General features: G+C 43.7%; 2 protein-coding genes across 2 annotated transcripts; both read left to right on the top strand.

The window, feature by feature from the left end:
- The first annotated feature begins 1,818 nt into the window (after window positions 1-1,818).
- LOC108785443 (kelch-like protein 10) lies at window positions 1,819-5,789 on the top strand. The gene is made up of 5 exons (XM_018554513.1): window positions 1,819-1,964; window positions 2,782-3,271; window positions 3,505-4,122; window positions 4,587-4,736; window positions 5,427-5,789. The coding sequence occupies exons 1-5, from the start codon at window positions 1,819-1,821 to the stop codon at window positions 5,787-5,789; spliced, it is 1,767 nt and encodes a 588-aa protein (XP_018410015.1).
- A 1,586-nt stretch (window positions 5,790-7,375) lies between these two features.
- Window positions 7,376-11,695, top strand: LOC108785434 (kelch-like protein 10). The gene is made up of 5 exons (XM_018554501.1): window positions 7,376-7,521; window positions 8,397-8,886; window positions 9,120-9,737; window positions 10,492-10,641; window positions 11,333-11,695. Exons 1-5 carry the CDS (start codon window positions 7,376-7,378, stop codon window positions 11,693-11,695), a joined length of 1,767 nt encoding a protein of 588 aa, XP_018410003.1.
- The last annotated feature ends 11,341 nt before the right edge of the window (window positions 11,696-23,036 follow it).

The raw sequence follows: 23,036 nt of genomic DNA, 5'->3' as shown, positions 1-23,036 counted from the left end.
GACTTTAAGCATTTTACTGCTTAGAAAATACAAACACAGCTCTGGCAGCTCATTTCAGCTAGATTTCATGGACAGAGGAGCTCTTTCAGAGTAGAAAATATATGACCATGCATTGAGCCCTCCTGGCGCTATTATCTGGTTTAAGTACTAACAGCATGGAACACGAACTGAGTCAATGGCCTGGACCAGTGCTGTGATGTTATTATCAAGGTGGATGGCGTTGAGTTCAACATTCATTCTTTGTGGATGTATCCCGTACTTTAGGTAAGCATTTATAGTCTGCTAAAGATGTTATTCGCGGAGCAATTAGCTTGTAAAGCTCCGCTTAACTCTAGTTAACTCTAGACTTCTAAAAGCCTGCTATTACCTTGTGTAAAAACTTCAGTCAACTTAAAGGAGAACTATGAGGTGAGTGATTTTCACTCAACCTCATAGTTCGAGCCGACGTGTGACAATGAAACTGTCACACTTCGGCTCAATAGATTGGGAAGTGAACTATTGAGCTCGCTCACTTCTTGATCCTGTCCCTGCAGAGAGCCGTGACTGTCACTCACGGCTCCCTGCAGGGATTCCCCCCTCCCCTGACCGATCCTCCATCGCTGACTGGAGGAACAGATGGGATGGGTACAGCTGGCTCTGCTTCTAGATAGGCAGAGCCAGCTGTCAATCACACAGTTGAGTGGATCTCAACAGTAATGTCTTAGTATACCGCCAGCTGTAGCTAGTTTATGTCCTCTTGTGATCCTGAGGAGAACTATGGGGAAAAACACGTATCCCATAGTTCTTCTTTAAGCATTAAAGTGAACAATTTCGGTTAAGCATTGAAAAGTAAAAGTCATTTTCTACATTAGGAACCACAAGTGGTTTATTAATACCTTTGTGAGTCAGGAAAGTCCATATCAAGTAGCAGGTGGAGAATGGCAGTTGGGCCGGTCTTGCTGAAGAGAGACAGTTGAGCAGGTTGTGTTGCAGAGTGGCAGTTGGCCAGGGCTTAGCCATGATGTCACAGATGATCAGCCAATATGAAACTAAATCAGAAGGAAAATGAGAGCCTTTTCTGGCCAATAAATCTAATAGCACCTTGTTTTGTGAGCACTTAGACACAACTATTACATCTAAAAGCGAGAATAGGTATTTAACACCTCAGACACACCTGGAGCTGAGGGCTTGCTGAAAACTGGTGTCATGATTTGGAAATGTATGTCACTCATCAGAAAAAAAAAATGAATTTTTTTTTTCAAGCAAACGTCGCCTAAGCCGCTATATAAGAGATTATTTTCCGGGGATGTTTATTTTGGTAAAATCAATTTAGCTAAAATCACTCCATGCATCCCTATCTGTCTAACTTTGATGAGCCCATTGATATACCTGGTACTGTTACAGGGGAGCATGTGACCTTTTCCCCTTTCTCCCACTATGCGGTGTATGGTGCCAGAGCACCCAATTACCAGGCCCATACAATGTCACATGAGAGTGGGGGAGGTACCAGAGCTTTGGGTCTGCGACATAGACTGACATGGTGCTTACACAAAGTTTACAACTTAGGTCACCGGGGGGCAAATGGTGTGACAAAGGGGCATATAGAAGGTAAGTATTAGTAAAGTGTTGGCCAAAATGACCAGAAAGTCAAGTGGCATCTGATTGGTCAGTTTGAAATATGGAACTCCAACTGTTGACATTGGCAGTTTAAAAAGCCCTGTATCACCACTTCAGTTCAAACATCTCAGCTGAAATGAACAGGGCAGGAGCTCCAGAGCTTGCTATATAGACATAACTGAAACCTTCCTGTCGCTATCATTCCATATCAATATTGACAGCATGGAATGCAAAATGAGTACCACAGCTTGGTCTGTATTCAATGACTTGAGGCTGGAGGACCAGTTTTGTGATGCCATCATTAGGGTGGATGATGTTGGGTTCAGCGTTCATAAGATCATCCTTTCTGGATGTAGCCCTTACTTTAGGTAAGCATTTGTAGTCTGCTAAAGACGTTATTTGCCCAGCTTGTGAAGGCCACTATGAAGGTCATAATGTGCAGCAGGCATTCATGAAGCATCTGCCAGGCATTTTTTCCAGCTTTAAACAACTTTCTTAAAGCCCCATTCAAATCTAGTCAAGCTTGCTAACAGCCTGCTATAACCTTGTGTAAAGCTATACCACTTCAGTAAATCAATACTCTATTTTGAGTGTACAAGAGCACAAATACAAGTGTATAGGCAGATAGCATTATATACATCTGTATTTTTGGGACCCGGGATTCCCAGATGCTGCATTTTTCTGTCCATAGGATTATATGGGTAGAAAACCCTCCGCGCGTACAATGTTTTCTGTCCATAAAATCCTATCAACAGAAGAACACAGCAGCTGGGGTTCCCAGGTGCCAAAAATACATACAGTATATGTTGCTGAATATGCATACAGTATGCCCGTATTGGTGTTTGAGTTCATCAGCCCTCAAACAAGAAACGTTTCTTCTGTGCTCCTAACTGATTGAATTTCAGTTTGATAATGTTCAGTGACAGTTGGCCTTTACTGGTCACTGAGGCAGTCTTACTCTCAGCATTCGATCCACAGTACCATATCGGCACTGTGCTATATATACTCCAAATGAAAGATGTGCAGCACAATTATGTTTCCTTGTTACTGTGTTTTATTACCTATAACATTCTTCTGTGGATAAGTGTTCACTGTAGCTGAACACTCCTATTTTTGTAAATGTTTAATTTATAATAGTCTTAATATTCATTCTAATGTGTGCTTGTGTTCACCTTGTCCGTACAGGGCCTTGTTTGCCAAAAGATGGAACGATGAAGACAAAAAATTCTATAACATCCCCGAAATCACTCCAGACATTATGAAGATGATCATTGAGTATGCCTACCACCAAAAAGTGACCATCACAAATGACAATGTCAATAGACTTTTTATTGCCGCCGACCGCTTCAATGTCCTGGGAGTAGCCCGCCGGTGCTCCAAATTTCTTATTGGCCAGCTGTGTGCGGAGAACTGCGTTGCCATCAGCAGGCTTTCCAAACACTTATGCTCCCCAGAGCTGAGCCACAAGGCTTATGCATACATCTTACATAACTTCCAGGACATAGTGATGACCTCAGAGGAGTTTCTAGACATGCCAGTTACAGAGTTACAAGACTTAATTCAAAGAGATGAGCTCAATGTTAAGCAGGAAGAGGTTGTCTTTGAAGCTATTGTAAAATGGATTAATCGGAACCCAGCAGATCGTAGTCATCAAATTGCCATTCTTTTGCCTAAGGTAAGGTGTAAGAGACCATTTGCTCATTGTACGAAGATATAGTTCATATCAAAGGATGGGGGGCGAGGGATGTTAGAAAGAAATTAAACTGTAAGACATTGAGCGCCTTTTGTTTTGATGTACCTAGGGTGTATTTAGTTGATTTTAAGTTAAAATTAAATTTGGTTTTAAAACTGTAATTGTCTAGAATTAGAAATATGCTTTGTATAACTTGTTTTATTCTTCTGCACCAGGTTCGAATGGCGTTAATGGAGTCTGAATACTTTATAAACAATGTCAAGACCAACATCTATGTAAATAACAGTAAAGAATGCAGAGCCATTATTAAGGAAGCATCAATAGCTATGCACAAGCTAAACATGAATGGACTCTGCAACTCTGATTTTACCAAACCATTGACTAGGCCACGTCTGCCCTGTGAAGTGTTGCTTGCCATCGGCGGCTGGAGTGGCGGCAGCCCTACAAATGCCATCGAGTCTTACGACTGTAGAGCTGGCTGCTGGGTTAATGTAATTTGTGACGAGGAAAGCCCCAGAGCTTATCATGGCATGGCGTACCTAAACGGTTATGTATACCTCATCGGAGGTTTTGATGGTATAGACTATTTCAACAGCGTATCAAGGTTTGATCCAGTCAGTAACATATGGCAGCAAGTTGCACCAATGAATTGCAAAAGATGCTACGTTAGCGTGACTGTCCTGAACAATTGCATCTATGCCATGGGCGGGTCTGATGGCAACATGCGCCTGAGCTCTGCAGAGTGTTACAACCCAGAAACAAACCAATGGAGTTTAATTCCTCCAATGAATGAACAAAGAAGCGATGCAAAGGCCACCACTCTTAATGGCAAGGTAAGACAAGGGCGCCTATAGAAAAAGCATTTGGACTTACATACACCTACCTGCTGATGCTTGTTCCAGGTCAGGTACTTGCTAGCAGTGAGGCAAGGAGGGAAATGACAGCTATAAAATGTGTACCAGTAAACATGCATTGTGAACAGATCAGCAGTGGCAGTCCCCATATTGCTGTCCGGACAGCTACCCTTTAAAGCTGACCTCCATGCAAACAGCTAAATACACACATAGAATACATATCTGAGAGCTGGTTTACCTGCCAAAGGACTTTTTAGTCCATCCAGTTCATGGCAATTAACATTAAAAAATAAAACAAAAGGTCAGCTGGAGTTACACTTTAAAATTTTGGTTAAATGTCCATTAAATGGTGTTTTTCCCATTCTGAATAAACCCCTGTTGTTGTTGACATTGGAGGAACAATTAGCATTGATATGAATAATCATTGAATTATGTTTTTACAGATCTATATATGTGGCGGGTATGATGGCGACGAATGCTTGAGTACAGCAGAAATGTATTGCCCGGTAACCAACCAATGGAGGATGATTGCGTTCATGAGCACCCAACGCACTGGTCTTGGAGTTGCTGCCTATGGAGATCAAATGTATGCGGTATGTGGAATGTTAATTTTGTATATAAATTACCTGGAGTGGGAAATATGCGTTGCTGAATCTATGAAGCAATTATCAAGACATTGGGAAGAACCAATGCAATAATAGGCTGTTAGTGGTGCATATACACATACAGTTCTCCTTTGTTACACTGCTGTGCAATTTGTCTAAGTAGTACAGCAGAAGAGCCCTAACAGAGAGGGCTGTATTCACACAGATTTTCTGTAACCTTCTTAGGGAGATTCACCCTCACTATTTGTCCTGGTGACCACTTTCACTGAAAGTGAAGGACAATCCAAAGTTTTTAGGTGTCACCTAAGGGAACAGTTACAACCCAATAATAAAGTGAACCTAAATCTGGCGTGGGGTGGGCTCAGAGGCTTTAATGCTTAATAAAGGTACTAACAGTCATCTTGAGCAGGACTTTAACAGTTTTAAATGGACTACAAAGTGACCTTAACTCCCGATTTAGGGGGCTTTTGAATCATGTATTGGTGATTGCTCTGGTGGGGCTTTCCTAGAATGAACCTTTATGAGCGCAGTTCAGGTTCACCTTCAAAAACAGGTCATCAAAGGCAGCTGCCATATTTATATACTTCAGCTATGGGGATCTTCACGACCACACAGATCATCATTATGAAACATATTTGGCACATTAAGGAGTAGACTAACATTTGTTGTCTTTTACAGGTTGGAGGATTTAATGGCAGTGAAAGATTGAGGACTGCAGAAGCATATAACCCAGCCAACAACACTTGGCACCAAATACCACTTATGCTTACTGGACGCAGCAACTTTGGGATCGAAGTCGTGGACGACCGTCTTTATGTGATCGGAGGTTTCAATGGATCTGACACCACCTCTGAGGCTGAATGCTATGATGATAGGACAAACAAGTGGTACTACGTCCACAACATGAATATCGTCCGCAGCGCCCTGAGCTGCTGTACCATTTCCAACCTTCCCAACGTTCGGGATTATGCTGCTCGAGAAGATTCCTTCAGCAATGAGGAAGTGGGGGAGTTACTATCTGTCAGTCCTCTGCCAGTGTGACAGGACACTGACATTATCAAAAATGCCAACTAAATTGTAACTAGCAATTCCAAAAAATAAAAAAAAAACATCAACTTAAATGTTACCGCCCTTCTTTTTGGGTAATATAGTACACAACATTTCAGTTTAGAAAGAAAGAAATGTGGTTAAATATGAATACTGTCTAGTTCATGTCTGGGTTGTAAAAATAGTGAATGAGCCTCTGCAAGTTTCGCGCCCCCCTGAACCCCAGCCACAGACATGATTGGATTTGAACTTTCAGCACAGCTGGCTTGCTATTGTTGCGTCTGGCTGCCAGTTTGACAGTGTGACTGATAACCGATGCAAATAGTAAGTATATTATATGTACTGATGCTGCACTGGGGCCACCCACAGGCAGAACCTGCTGAGATCCCTATGTTGCTTCATCGGGCCTGGGCCTTGCACAGTAGTACTGCCTGTACCCCCCTATCAGCAGACCTGAGGGCAAGAAATACATTTTTAGTGCTGTCAAAAATCCACTGCTGTCACATGCACTCAGTCTTATCTTAACCAACGATATCAGCCCTGACAAGTTCTTTCTGGGCACTAAAGAACAATCCCTTCTATGTTCCTGACCTGGGATGACAACACTGCTGCTCCACAGATACAGAAGGGTGAGAGAGGGGCCACCCTAGGACAGGGAGTATGTTACTGGCAGGAATATCCCCCACCCCCCAAAAAAACCCTATAAATAAAGGAAAAACAATTAAATATTTCCATTTTCAAGCAAATGTTCCCTAAGCAGTTCTATAAGAGATTATGTTCCAGGGATTTTTATTTTGGCAAAATCAATTTAGCTAAAATCACTCCAATCATCCTTATCTGCTTAACTTAGCCCATTGGTATACCTGGTACCTCTGGGTATGGAGGAGCATGTGACCGTCTCCCCTTTCTCCCATTATGCAGTGTATGGTGCCTGAGCACCCAATTACACAGTCAACACAATGTCACATGAGAGTGGGGGAGGTACCAGAGCCTTGGGTCCATGACACAGACCGACATGGAGCTTACACAGAGCTTACAACTTAGGTCATTGCGGGGCAAATGGTGTGAGAAGAGGCCAAATAGAGGATACGTATTAGCTGAGGAGTTAGGTTTGTCTAACATGGGCAAAGCAACAGGTTATCTGTAAGCACATAAAATTAAAGTTACATCTACAGTATATTTACATAGCAGGTAAGGCGGAATAAAAACATAGGTCCATCTAGTTCAACCTATATGTGTGTGTGTGTGTGTGTGTGTGTGTGTGTACAGGTCGCTAACAATTCCCATATCCATGTGTATTCTGTATATACAGTGACCTCTGTATATTGGTATTGCCTGAATGTCAAGTTAAAGAAAAATCAAAAAGTGTTGCCCAAAATGACCGGTAGTTAAGTGGCATCTGATTGGTCGGTTCGAAATATGGAACTCCAGTTGGTGACATTGGCAGTTTAAAAAGCCCTGCATCACCATTTCAGTTCAAACATCTCAGCTGAAATGAACAGGGCAGGAGCTCCAGAGCTTGCTATGTAGACTTAACTGAAGCCTTCCTGTCGCTATCATTCGATATCGATATTGACAGCATGGAATGCAAAATTAGTACCACAGCTTGGTCTGTATTCAATGACCTGAGGCTGGAGGACCAGTTTTGTGATGCCATCATTAAGGTGGATGACGTTGAGTTCAGAGTTCATAAGATCATCCTTTCTGGATGTAGCTCTTACTTTAGGTAAGCATTTGTACCTAGAGACGTTATTTGCCCAGCTTGTGAAGGCCACTATGAAGGTCATGATGTGCAGCAGGCATTTATGAAGCATCTGCCAGGCATTTTGCAAGCTTTAAGCAATTTTCTTAAAGCCCCATTCAATTCTAGTCAAGCTTGCTAACAACCTGATATAACCTTGTGTAAAGCTATACCACATCAGTAAATCTATACTCTAAAGTGTTTACGAGCCCAACATCAAGAACCAAAAAATGTTTACTATTTCCTTTTTTTATTAGCACTCAAGCACAAGAGCAGAAATACAAGCGTATAGGCCTACAGTATTATGTACATCTGTATTTTTGGTGCCCAGGAACCCCACCTGCTACATTTTTCTGCCCATAGGATTATATGGACAGAAAATCCTCCACACATGAACGTTTTCTGTCCTTAAAATCCATTGCAACTGAAGAACACAACAGCTGGGGCTCCCAGGTGCCAAAAATATGGGCTTATTTCACACTGAATGTGTATATGCCTATAATGAGCATGCGCTCTCAGGCAGCAAAGTTTCTTGTGCTCCTAACTGACTGAGTTTCAGTTTGTTAATGTCCAGTGACAGTTGGCCTTTACTGGTCACTGAGGCTCAGTCTCACCCTCAGCATTCGATCCACAGTACTACTGTATATCAGCAGTGTGCTATACCCATTGAAGTAATGATACTCCAAATGAGAGATGTCATTCACAAGTCCTGATCCTTGTTACTGTGTTTTATTACCTATAACATTCTTCTGTGGATAAGTGTTCACTGTAGCTGAACACTCCTATTTTTGTAAATGTTTAATTTATAATAGTCTTAATATTCATTCTAATGTGTGCTTGTGTTCACCTTGTCCGTACAGGGCCTTGTTTGCCAAAAGATGGAACGATGAAGACAAAAAATTCTATAACATCCCCGAAATCGCTCCAGACATTATGAGGATGATCATTGAGTATGCCTACCACCGAAAAGTGACCATCACCAATGACAATGTCAATAAACTTTTTATTGCCGCCGACCGCTTCAATGTCCTGGGAGTAGTCCGCCGGTGCTCCAAATTTCTTATTGGCCGACTGTGTGCGGAGAACTGCGTTGCCATCAGCAGGCTTTCCAAACACTTGTGCTGCCCAGAGCTGAGCCACAAGGCTTATGAATACATCTTACGTAACTTCCAGGATGTAGTGATGGCCTCGGAGGAGTTTCTAGACATGCCAGTTACAGAGTTACAAGACTTAATTCAAAGAGATGAGCTCAATGTTAAGCAGGAAGAGGTTGTCTTTGAAGCTATTGTAAAATGGATTAATCGGAACCCAGCAGATCGTAGTCATCAAATTGCCATTCTTTTGCCTAAGGTAAGGTGTAAGAGACCATTTGCTCATTGTACGAAGATATAGTTCATATCAAAGGATGGGGGGCGAGGGATGTTAGAAAGAAATTAAACTGTAAGACATTGAGCGCCTTTTGTTTTGATGTACCTAGGGTGTATTTAGTTGATTTTAAGTTAAAATTAAATTTGGTTTTAAAACTGTAATTGTCTAGAATTAGAAATATGCTTTGTATAACTTGTTTTATTCTTCTGCACCAGGTTCGAATGGCGTTAATGGAATCTGAATACTTTATAAACAATGTCAAGACCAACGTCTATGTAAATAACAACGAAGAATGCAAAGCCATTATTATGGAAGCATCAATAGCTATGCACAAGCTGAACATGAATGGACTCTGCAACTCTGTTTTTACCAAACTACTGACTAGGCCACGTCTGCCCTGTGAAGTGTTGCTCGCCATCGGCGGCTGGAGTGGCGAAAGCCCTACAAATGCCATTGAGTCTTACGACTGTAGAGCTGGCTGCTGGATTGATGTAATTTGTGACGAGGAAAGCCCCAGAGCTTATCATGGCATGGCGTACCTAAACGGTTATGTATACCTCATCGGAGGTTTTGATGGTATAGACTATTTCAACAGCGTATCAAGGTTTGATCCAGTCAGTAACATATGGCAGCAAGTTGCACCAATGAATTGCAAAAGATGCTACGTTAGCGTGACTGTCCTGAACAATTGCATCTATGCCATGGGCGGGTCTGATGGCAACATGCGCCTGAGCTCTGCAGAGTGTTACAACCCAGAAACAAACCAATGGAGTTTAATTCCTCCAATGAATGAACAAAGAAGCGATGCAAAGGCCACCACTCTTAATGGCAAGGTAAGATAAGGGCGCCTATAGAAAAAGCATTTGGACTTACATACACTTGCCTGCCGATGCTTGTTCTAGGTCAGGTACTTGCTAGCAGTGAAGCAAGGATGGAAATGACAGCTATAAAATGTGCACTAGTAAACATGCATTGTAAACAGATCAGCAGTAGCAGTCCCCATATTGCTGTCCAGACAGCTACCCTTTAAAGCTGACCTCCAGGCAAACAGCTAAATACACACATAGAATACATATCTGAGAGCTGGTTTGCCTACCAAAGAATTGTCTGTTTGTCCATCCAGTTCATACATTTACACAGAACAGTTGTACCTGGCAGGAGAGGGGACATGATCTCTCTCTGCGGCAGTTTCACTTTTACTTACAGGTACTTTTAAAAAAAAAAAACCTGTGGGGACAGTGCCAGATTAGCGGTGATGATTACAGCAAGAGCGTTTTTTTTTTTTTTTTTACTTTAACATGGGCATGGCAATTAATATTTAAAAACAAAAAAAGTTCAGCTGAACTTTTTTTTTTGACCTAAGGTTATGCCTTAAGATATTGGTAAATGTCCATTTAATGGTGTTTTTCCCATTCTGGATAAACCCTTGCTCTTGTTGACAAAAGGTCAGCTGGAGTTACACTTTAAAATTTTGGTTAAATGTCCATTAAATGGTGTTTTTCCCATTCTGGATAAACCCCTGCTCTTGTTGACATTGGAGGAACAATTAGCATTGTTATGAATAACCATTTCAATATGTTTTTACAGATCTATATATGTGGCGGGTACGATGGCGACGAATGCTTGAGTACAGCAGAAATGTATTGCCCGGTAACCAACCAATGGAGGATGATTGCGTTCATGAGCACCCAACGCACTGGTCTTGGAGTTGCTGCCTATGGAGATCAAGTGTATGCGGTATGTGGAATGGTAATTTTGTATATAAATTAGCTGGAGTGGGAAATATGCGTTGCTGCATCTATGAAGCAATTATCAAGACATTGGGAAGAACCAATGCAATAATAGGCTGTTAGTGGTGCATATACACATACAGTTCTCCTTTGTTACACTGCTGTGCAATTTGTCTAAGTAGTACAGCAGAAGAGCCCTAACAGAGAGGGCTGTATTCACACAGATTTTCTGTAACCTTCTTAGGGAGATTCACCCTCACTATTTGTCCTGGTGACCACTTTCACTGAAAGTGAAGGACAATCCAAAATGTTGAGGTGTCACCTGAGGAAACAGTTACAACCCAGTAATAAAGTGAACCTAAATCTGGCGTGGGGGTGGGCACGGAGGCTTATAGACTTAATAAATGTACCAAAAGTCATCATAAGCTGTACTCCATTTAAAACTGTTAAAGTCCTAAGTGACCTTAACTCCCGATTTAGGGGGCCCTCGAATCATCTATTGGTGATGGCTCTGGTTGGGCTTCCCTAGAATGAACCTTTATGAGTGCAGTTCAAGTTTACCTTCAAAAACAGGTCATCAAAGGCAGCTGCCATATTTATATACTTCAGCTATGGGGATCTTCACGACCACACAGATCATCATTATGAAACATATTTGGCACATTAAGGAGTAGACTAACATTTGTTATTTCTTACAGGTTGGAGGATTTGACGGCAATGAAAGATTGAGGACTGCAGAAGCATATAACCCAGCCAACAACACTTGGCACGAGATACCACTTATGTTCACTGGTCGCAGCAACTTTGGGATCGAAGTCCTGGATAACCGTCTTTATGTGATCGGAGGTTTCAATGGAACTGACACCACCTCTGAGGCTGAATGCTACGATGATAAGACAAACGAGTGGTACGACATCCACAGCATGAACATCGTCCGTAGCGCCCTGAGCTGCTGTACCATTCCCAACCTTCCCAACGTTCGGGATTATGCTGCTCGAGAAGATTCCTTCAGCAATGAGGAAGCGGTGGAGTTACTATCTGTCAGTCCTCTGCCAGTGTGACGGTGCACAGTGACATTATAAAAAATGCCAACTAAATTGTAACGGGCAATTCCAAAAAAATATTAAAAACATCAACTTAAATGTTACCGTCTTTCTTTTTGGGTAATATAGTACACAACATTTCACTTTAGAGAAGAAATGTGGTGGAGCACTCAATTATAAGTGCATCTGTATTACAGTCTTCTTTCAAAGTTCCAGAAATCCCTGTTGACCCTGCCAGTGAAGTCCACCTAATGCATCTTCCTATGATAGTGTGACAACAATGCTGCACTGCTCGCGGCCCGCACCATGTGACACAGTCACATGGTGACCATAACCGACAGTCATTTTGGTGTCACCACTCTTAAAAGTCAGGTACTCGGTTATGGACCAAGAGCCCTACAGCTGCACGAGACAGGAGGGGAACCGTCAGCATACTTTATCCCCCATGATGGCAACTAGCAGTGACATGCACCTGACATCATTACGCGCGTGCCTAATGACGTCACGTGCATACATAAGGACATGCATACCGGGTGGCACCCGGCCTGGTGACACCGCTGTTGTCACTGCTGATTAACAAGCCTGTGGCTTGTCAATCAGCACCTGGCCACATGCAAGTCCTGCCCACTGCTTTAAGATCGATAGACTTGAGTACTATGACCTGCAGTGTTTAGGAGGGGGAGCATATAAGGCAGATATGAAGGAGGATGTGGCTCAGTCATAGAAGGATAAGGACATTGTATGTTTACTTTATGAGGTTTGTGCATCACGTAGTAACTGGATTCAGTGTTTAGATCATTATACAGAAGCCTTTGGTTGTACTTTAGGAACACGCTATCAGCATAGCCGTGTCCACAAGTTGTGCCAGGTGTGACTGGGCAACCTAAGCACCCCAAGCGCAACACCGAAACCGCAACAGCAGGCACCATGTTTTTAGTCACTGAGCTCGTGGAGAGATCATAATCTCTGTCACTGGCTCAGCAATACAGAGCGCAGCAGCACTTGCCACTTACATTCCTCACATAACAGTTGCAGTCCTCAGTGCCCTGGAAGCTGCGAGAGAGCATGGCTGCGGCTTCCCATCCAATCAGGAAGTCGGGCGAGTGGTCACATGACCACCTGCCAGGCTCCCTGCTTCACTACTGCACCAAACATTGCCAAAAATTATTTAGTTAGGTTTTTTTTTCTAATAATAGGCTAATAAGGGCAGCCATGGCATTTCGGGGGGCAAAAAAACCCCCCCTCATCAGGGCATATAAAAATATCAAACTGAACATAGGTCTATCTATACCCCTAAACCTCTTATTCCATATGTGTTAGTGTCATTTCTGTGTGCCGGATGAAGGGACCTTTGGCTTCCCAAACATTGCATGGAGATGCTTCACCAGTGGCGGAACTACCGCCGGTGCAGGCGGTGCCGGGGCCTGAGGCTGTGGGGGGGCCCAGTGGGGTCCGGTCCGGTCCTGGGTACCCCCACAGCCTCAGCGCGGTCCTGCAATATATGGCCCTGCACTGCCGACAGGCTTCACAGTGAGGGGGCGGGTCCTGTCACTCACCTCCCCTCCCGGCCGCGTCCATAGTAACAGGCGGCGGGAGGGGAGGTGAGTCACAGGAGGAGGCGTGTGTGTGTCACAAGCCCCGCCCCCTGCAGTGCACACATAGAAACTCCCTGGCTGGGTAAGTCGAGCACCGCGCGCTGGGGGGTGGCGGCGGCGGATAGTAGTTGTAGTAGTTGAGTAGTTGTAGTAGATAGTAGAATTGTAATTAGACTAGTGAATTATATAAAATATAATATATAATATATTGCTGGGATTTCAAGTCCTCTGTAACTGATGGTAATATCCTGCATTGCTGTATAATATATTTCTGGGATTTGTGGTCCCTCTACAGCTTGGTAGTGGTAGAACTATTTGGGGTGCATCGTTTGCAGCTGGGACCGGGGCCTGGCACTTCACCACTATCCTAAAATCATTAGTCTGTATTGTTTTACAAAAAAAACTGTCACATGACACTAAAAAAAGTATCGGTAATTGGTATCAGCGAGTACTTATTGGTACTCATAGTTGGTCTGGAAAAATGGTATCAGTGGATCCCTACTTCTATGGAGTAGGGCTTGGAACCCAATGGGACCATATGACCAGATAGCTTGAAACAGCTATATGCAGTTTGAGATATATGGCTCATTAATATTAGGCTTATTTCTACTATACACCAGCAGTTTTGAATGTGCATCTGGCTGATGGGGTTTAAAGCGATTATTTGCATGACTCCACCAACTGTCCAGAAATGAGGAATGATCCTCTTATTTCCGGGATATGAGAACATTTGTTTTATCAAGGCTTTATTCTGCTACAGCATTTCCACTAAAACTTTCAATTGAAGTTTTATGGGGAAAAAAGTTCTAATGATACACTTCCACTTTTTTACCCCCTTAATATGATTTACCACCTTATCAGGACTTGAAAAAAAGAAGAAGGCTGATTTTTGATGGGCTAGACTAAACTGTGACTTACAAATGAACTGCTGGTTTAAAGCCTCATTAATCACAGGATGAATCCCCAGGCCCCTAGCCTTACTAATTAATCTTCCTCCACTGATATCTAGTCAGCAATGGCAGCACATGCATAGCACAGCACCGCTCTCCGCAATGCACAATGACATCTAGAAGTGAGAGGTGAGTGCACACACAATGCAGCGGCCGCACGTGCTCGTTTAAAGGAGGACTCCAGGACTTTTAAAAATTAACCCTTGCCTGTAGGGCCTGTGGCGTAGTGAAGGTTGTCAGCGTTCGGGGCAAGGCAAGTATTGCACCCCCCTCACCTCATGGAGTATTAGGACTCCCTGAGTCCCTACACATACATACATTGAGTCACCAACTTTGTGTGTAGACAGTCTGGCTGCCTCTACGGGGTGCAATCTCTTAATCTTCAGTGTGTCCCCCACTCCTGCCAGAAGAAAGATGTGTGGATGGCAGTACTGAGGATGACGGGAAGTGACCTCTCAGGCTGTGCCCTGTGTAAGGCTCTTTGTATTGTACATAGAAGGCTGGGACTGCCCTGAAGCAATATGTTGGGCAGCCCCATTGGCACTCAGCTCCATACAGTATATCTACAGTGCAGATGAGCGGGGCACAGTACAGAGCGGACAACACCGGGATGGTAGCCAGGGGGAGGTTACGGGGAATTCGGATTTGTACTTGCATACTCCATACCCTCCAATACTTTAAAAAGATTTAAAGATACACCTTTGTCAATGCGGTCCCTAACCTACCCTTACCCCCCCCTTGCCCATCTGTGGTCCAACCCCTTTAAAAAGTCAATATGTGTTTCAATTCTGCATATACCTGGATTTTATGCCACCAATCATCACAACCCCCCCCCCACCACCACCACCACCACCACCACCACCTTAGCTCTGTTCATATCACACGGTGTATTTCGGCACACAAGATATATTTCTTATCTGCAGCCTCCATGCCAGCACAGACAGAGGACCCTCATTTGATCCCCGTAATATTATATCATTACCAGAGAGGCACTTGGATCTACATCTGTATTACAGCTTGTGTTCACTCAAAGTAAAAATCATTACCTTCTTTTTTTTCCTCTTCCTATCAGAATGTGCTGGCCAAACTGCTGCTGTTTTGGCTGCCTGTGTTGAATAAGTAAGATGCCAACGGCGTTCGTAACTGAGACCGCGCTGATGTGAATTTACACACTCTGTGCTGCCAGCTCTCCCTTTTTCCTGTTTCAAAGAGGAGAGAGGGAGAAGGTAATGCATGCATTGAGCCGTATAATCCAGGCCTGGTTTATTAAGGGGGCAGTAGAGGGATTTCTCCCCAGACTCAACCGTAGATTTGCAGGGTAATGAACCTGGATTGCGAAGCTGGAAAGGGGCTCATAATTCACAATCTCGGTGGCGGAGGAAGACGAGAGACCTTTTTAAAGAAAACTAGAACTGGTATTTTTATAGGTAGAGGTCAACAATGGCAGTCTACACCGATCAGCCACCATAACATTATGACCACTGAGAGGTGAAGTGATAACATTGATTATCTCATTACAATGGCACCTGTAAGTGGCGGGGAAATATTACAATGGCACCTGGAAGTGGGTGAGATATATTACAATGGCACCTGGAAGTGGGGGGCTTTATTAGGCACCAAGTGAACATTTTGTCCCTGAATTTGATGTACTGGAAGCAGAAAACATGGGCAAGTGTAAGGATTTGGGAGACTTTGACAAGGGTCAAATTGTGATGGCTAGATGATTGGGTTATTGCAACTTCAAAACTGCTGCTCTTGTGGGATGTTCCTGGTCTGCAGTGGTCAAAAGTGGTCCAAGGAAAGAAAACTGGTGAACCGGTGAAAGGGTCATTGGAGGCCAAGGCTCGTTGATCTATCACAAGATGGTCTCAGTCTTTCGGGTTGACTGATGCATAGCGTCAGAGGACATACTGTGAGTGCGTTGAATCGTAGACCACGGAACCCTGTGCCCACAGTGTATTAGTACATACAGAGAATGGCCTTCAAGGAGGGAAGACGTCCTCTGTTGGGGGAAACCAAAGTTGAGCTTTAAAGGTACCTTGTCTCAAGAGTAAAGAATGTAACAAAATTAACTTACCCAGGGAATCCCCCCTCCTCTGTTCATACCTTTTACATGCATGCGGAACCCCCCCCCCCCCCCCCCACCGCTAACTGCAGTACGGTCTGTACATTAGACACGCCACTGCAGCCACACACTGAGGAAGCTTTTAAACCTGGGACCAAAACCCAGATATAAGAAGCACTTGCCATTGGTCAGCATGGTCATGTGACGTTGCTAACCAATGAGCGCTCACCATTTGCTAGTGTTATGCTGGATCCTCAGTGCGGAGCTGCAGTGCGGTGGGCAGTGTAGATATTGTGGACAAATGATACTGTTGCTATACATTGTAACAAGTCAGGTCCACCTTAAGGCAGAGATTTAACAATGTGCAAAACATTAACCCACAGCAACCAATTGGTGATGATCTGTCATGGGTTAACGCATTTTGCTATTTGCCTTGTTGAATAAGCCTGTTAGTGTTCCCAGCTGAATAACGTTCGTCTTGATCCATAGAGAGCCGTGCCGAGCTCCCTAGAACGCATACCTGCGCTGTCTCCCAACTGTCGTCTTCTAAGTGATAACCGGAGGGCAGGAAAAGTGAGAGGACCATCCATCATTATTCAGATTTCAGATGGCTGATAAGGAGAATCAGATGGCTGATTAATGTACATGTCGAGTGAAAGAGCATACATAAGGAAACTACCTTAGCGGGAAGATCTGACATCCGACGGTGTAACAGCTTTCAATAATCTGCTGCACTGGTCATTAATGATCACCAGTGATAACGAGGGAACGGCTGACCTAATGAGGGTAGCCACACATGGCTCAATTTTATCTCAAGGTGTCATCCATTGATTCCCCTGTCCATGCTAACATGGAGCAATCTTCACCAGCTATTGTATTCAGTACGAAAAACGAAGGTGCCACCAACCGAAGAAGCGCCCAAAGTAGTTTTATCGGTGACAACATGTTTCAGGGGGAAACACAGACTCCCTCCATCAGGGTTTCAGGTGTCATTTAAAAGGGGAATCCCTTGGGCAATGGACTCGGGGAATGTTACAATGATAGTGACCACAAATACAAGGGCACATCCAGCGGTCAGTAATTGGGGAGCCTCATACGTTGAGGTGCGATCATTCATGGCAGAATCACTGGATAATTTTTTAATTTTTTTCCCCAGAAGCTGCATATTTAAATGCTCACGCACAAGGGCGTCAACATTCCATTAAAGCTGAACTCCAGGATTAGCAAATATTGTCTAAATGCAAGAGGCACGTGTATTCTTACTTAAATATTGGGTTATGATGTATAAACCTTCTGCCCAGCGTATAGCTGGGCGAATGCCATTCACAAGCCATTCCTGCCACTAGATGGTGCTGGAGAGCATAGGAATGCCTATGCTCCTCGGCTCCATCTAGTGGCAAGAAAGCCATGCAAATGGCATTCAGGAGCAAGAAGAGTGCAGGAGCACAACAGTCTGGTGCCAGGTGTGTGGATGAGGAGTGATGAGTAAATGGCATTCACCCAGCAATACACTGTGCAGAGCATTTATACCCTTGGTGTGCTTTGCGTATTTCTTCCAGATCTGTGCCGTTATTCAGTGTGAAACTTTGTCACTGTGCAGGAGCCTCCTGTAATAAAGACCAGGCACTGCTGCTTGTGCAGTGTGACTGGTCTTGTCTCTGCCCCTTCCTGTAGTTTTCCTGTAGTGGGTGGAGCCTGCTGCATCCCTCCCACCACTCTGCTCTCTGCACAAGCTATGTAGAGCACAGTGATTCATGTACAAGGTAATATCTGCATTTGCAAAGGCATTTGGTACATTTATATCCTTTGTGGCTATGGCGGAATATATTAAAATGAACATTTTTGTGCCCGGAGTTCAACATTAACCCGCAGATGCTGCAGGGCCGTCCGTCCGTTTTTTTACTACGGGCGGACGGCAAGAGGTTAAAGTAATTGGATTTACATAGTGTTCAACTGTATCGGTAACGATTCCCTCTGTTGTATCTGCTGTCTATGTGAGCGTAAAGAGGGGGCGCCGATTGCAGCTTCAAGTGGGAGGCAGTGGGTCTGTGTGCACTAAGCCCAGCCTGTCCAGATATAACCATTTTTAGACATGTGCGATACGTTTTGTTCCGCATCAAATTTCGTACGAATTTTCCGAAATTCGGGCACATCTGAATTTCCAAATCCCAATGCATCTGTATGTATTTCGGTTTCCAAATTTCGGATCCCGTCTGAATTCGTTCAAAAACAAAACTGATTTGGACAAGTGACTTTTCTGGCTAATCAGATGTGTTTTTCGGTTTCATGCATCCGAATGGGTCTGAATAGAATTTTCGTCAACATGGGAGCCAGCTGATTTTCCAGAAAAGTCACATGCCGTAACGAAAATTTATGTTCAGTATATACATATACACTGTAGGGATGCACAGATACTTTTCGAGTACCAGTGCAGATACTTGGCATTTTCATGAGAACTACCAGGGCTGCAGAGGTTGCAGCTGGGACCTAGCTCTGGCGCTCCACTGTCCTGAAATCATTAGTCTGTATTGTTTTAGAAAAACTGTCACATGACAATAAACAAAACTGTATCAGTACTCGTACTTGTAAGTACTCGGCAAGTACCAGTACTCGTACTCGCAAAACTGGTATCGGTGCAACCCTTTATTTATATTTATAAAAACAAAATCGTACATTAAAACAGAGCTGTACAAATCCCAGGAGCTCCGTGTACTTACAATGACAGCGACCTCCTAATTTTTGAATTTTTCTCTAGTGTAGTCTTGGAGCTCAAAAGTATCGGTATATGTACTCGTACTTGTACCGAGTACTGTACTTGGTATCTGTGCAACCCTAATATACAGTAATACTAAAGCTGAGGCTCCTAGACCCAAATGGCATTTGGGAGCTCCCGAATGCAGTTTGGAAAATCGGATCCCGAATGCCATTGCCCGAATGCCTGAATGGCATTTTGATCCCGAATGCCATTCAGGTCTAGGAGATCCAGCTTTAGTATTAATATCTGTATATGGTTTTCTGTTTTACTCGCAACGAATATTCGTAAACTTATCTGGAACTAACAAAATTCGTATTCGAATTCCGAAATAACGAAAAATCCGAAGCAAACCGAACTGAATTTTTCTGCATCTTACATGTCTAACCATTTTCAGAATCAACGCCACTTATAATTGTTTTACAATTATCCCCTCCATTTTCCAAGCACCTGCTGGCCGTAATAATATTCCAATTAAACCCAAATCTGATTCACACACTGTGAATTTATTAAATCACGGAGCCTCATCTCCATAACAATAAAAAAAAGTCCAATGTATGCCTACATAGTCATTATAAGCTGCTTGTACCCGATACACGTAACGCCACTCCTTTATGAGCTGTGTGCGTCTGCTACAAGATTGGTGACAAGATCTGCCCCGTGTAAGAATCTCAGACCTCCGTGGATATTGCTGCTTCTGTAGCCAACTTGGCTTCCAAGTACGAGGATCCAGAACCAGCTGTCATTGCAATAATTGTACGAACGCCCCAACATCTACCCCCTTTCCGACCATAGCAGGCGTTATCAGTCACCCAACGCTCATTTCATTAAAACACTTTTGGCTGCTGTTTGCATCTCTTGTTGAGTAAATCTTAAAGGCCTCCTAGATTGTGTTATAATGCCCAAATCGCTTAGTTCCGCTTGAAGCGAGACAGCGGGCGCCAAGAGGCGGCACATGCCAAGTATTGTTATTTGCTGCTCGGATGCACACAACGGGAGACCAGATACTTTTCGTAATAGGGCTGATTTACTAAAGGAGGAGCGATTGTTCACTTGGCTTAGTGAATAACGTGAAGTTTAGTCATCCGATTGCGTGCACCGCAAAATCCAGCTTTTTATAAACATTGGTCTGGTTATTAAAAAAACAAATAAAAAAAACATAAACCCCCTTTTACCTCCCTGAGGCCCCCCGTTTAGGGTATCCTTGTCAGACTGATGATGTCACCGGTTTTTTTCTCTTCTGCTTTGGGAGTGGGAGGTCCTGTGACAGTGAATGACACGCATGTATTGGCGTGTGAGCCAGGCTGTCATGGACCCACCTCCTGGGGGAAAATCAAGACTCAGAAAATCCAAAGAAAAAACGTTAAAATTCGGAGTTTTATTTTTAATGCCTTAAATTGCACTCTCTTACAGTGTCCTCAAGGGGTCAAACGCCCTACACTTGTGAGCTTTTCCCTTTCAATAAGTAAAGCCTTCTTAAAATAGAAGGTAGGTACATGTCTCATTTCACGTGTCAAAGAGGAATAGTCCAGAAATAATTCAGGATATTAGCTGGAGCCATGCAAATCATTCCTTTACACCCAGGGCCGGTGCTAGGATTCTTGCCTACACAGGCAAGGTGCATTGTTGTTCACTTACCTTCGGCGCGGGAGAGCAGCGGTGAGTCAGCGCTGGTCAGATGGGGTCCTAATTTAGCTGGCTGGCGACTGCCTGAGGTGCCGCACGTGTCGGGATCCTCTGGCAGTCGCCGGCCAGCTAAATTAGAACCCCACCTGGAGCTCCTCTCACTGGACCAGCGCTGACTCGCCGCTGCTCTCCCTCACCGAAGGTAAGTGAAAAAAAAAAAAAAAACATAGCGCAAACATCGGGACATTTTGACCTGTTTTTTCCGCCCTCACCCTGCAGCGCCCTCAGGCGGCCACCTGACTTGCCTTGCGGTAGCGCCGGGCCTGTTTACACCCCATTGGCCAGATGCACATGCAGAGCCGCTAATGTATAGTGCAAATATAGCCCAATTTTACACAGTGATTTATCCTAAACTGCATACAGCTGTCCCATTGGGTTCCAAGCCCCAGGGGGTGTCCCTATCCTTTTTGCCAACTGAAGCAGCGCAGGGGGGGGGGTTCTGGTGGGTGCTGAATGGTATATAATCATTGGTGGTGGTGGTGGGGGGACAGTGCTGATGGAGAGGGACACTCTGGCCAATGTCCCACCGAGCTCTGAGCTCCAGTGACGTCAATGGTTGCCAGGAGCTCGGCAACATGGCAGTTTTGTCATATTTAGGCGAAAAATGGTTACTATTTAAACTTCAGAATGATCTGATTTATGAGCAAGGCTATTGCAAAAATCAAGGGGAAAATGCACAAGAAAACCCGGAAATGTTGAAATCTGCAAAAATAAAAAAATAACTGGCTAAAAATGATGGCGAGAAATGCTTAAATGATATCTTGAAAACTTAAAATTGCAAAATCTGTACTAAAAAAAATGTCAAAATTGCCATTTTTATGTTTTATCAATATGTTTTTAGCTGTTTCCGATCATGATTACCATCCGGCAGTCCCAAACTGTTTATACAATCAATTTTAAAAATTTACATTCTCCAGATTTGGGTAAATAATGCACTTTGTAATCAGTTCACTGTAATCCCTGGAGACAGTGCCCTATAAAGTGCCGCAGGGTTTAGCAATGTATATTTAATTCTTGCTAATTAGAAATGGAATTACAAATGTGAATGAAATCACTTGGAATCTAATCAGGTGTATGAAAATAGGAAACTGTTTAAATAAAAAGAAATATAAAAACATGCAGTCCATTGCTTTGTAGTGAAAGCTCACCCACAGTGCAAGGCTGCCCCCTAGTGGCCGTTCCGAGGTGTTGCCTGGATTAACAGGCGCCGCGAAGTGGCAGAAAATCATTACCTTATTATTTCACTGTAAAGAAAACATAATTTGCAACATTCTGTTTGCACAAGCATTTGGAGGAATTAATTAAAGTAACAGCTGACTGCACAGCAAAAAGCAATAAGAGAGCTACAGATTATGACTTTTTGCATTATTGGCATCTTCATTTTCATTATTGATACGCATATTGCATTCTTTTAAGGCAGCCTATTCATTAGGGATGCACCGATACCATTTTTCAAGACCGAGTATGAGTACAGATACTTTTCCTCAAATACTGGCGAATAGCAGTCAGCGATACTTTTTTTTTGTTAGTGTCATGTAACAATTTTTCTAAAACAATACAGACTAATGATTTTAGGACAGCAGTAGAGCACCAGGGCCTGGTCGCACATGCGACCACTGCGATCATGGTAGTTCTGCCACTGAATCCAAGCTGTAGAGGGACTACATATCTCAACAGTACATTATACAGCAATGCAGAATACCACCAGCAATAGAGGACTAGCAAGATGTCTCCAGGGGTCTGAGAAGGGCTGTGCGGGGTCTCAGGTGGGCTGTGCAGGCTCTCAGGTGGGCTGTGTAGGGTCTCAGAAGGGCTGTGAAGGGTCGCAGGTGGGCTGTGCACGGTCTCACCAGCAGTCCGGCGGGTCTCACGGGTGGGCGGTGGAAGTGCTGTAAGTAGCCCTGAGCGGTTCCCCAGGAAGAAGAAGATGTCAGGCCGGAGCTATAAACAGGCGCTGCTGTTCACAGGAAGGCTGCCAAGGTCCCCAGCAAGCCCATGACTTCAGGCAGTTGCTACAGTTTAAAAATTTAAAGCGCCAGTATCTGTGTTTAGTATTGGGGCATTTTCACGAGTACTCGTGAAAATTCCCAGTATCGGCACCAATGCCGGTAACGGTGCATCCCTACTACATATTTAGAATGGGTCACCAGGCTCCCTGATTCGTTATAGCACCCCTGCTGGAAGAGGTAAGGGACAGTTGAAGCGATGGGAATCTGGGATGCCTTAGGTCTGTATATGGATATATATAGACATACATATAGACATATATATAGATATATAGATATCTATATATAGGTATATATATAGATAT

The sequence above is a fragment of the Nanorana parkeri genome, unplaced genomic scaffold (genome assembly GCF_000935625.1).
Source record: "Nanorana parkeri isolate BGI_ZX_2015 unplaced genomic scaffold, ASM93562v1 scaffold9, whole genome shotgun sequence".
Classification (NCBI taxonomy): Eukaryota; Metazoa; Chordata; class Amphibia; order Anura; family Dicroglossidae; genus Nanorana; species Nanorana parkeri.
Note: the sequence above shows the minus strand (reverse complement) of the source record. Positions and strands in the feature narration are given on the sequence as shown.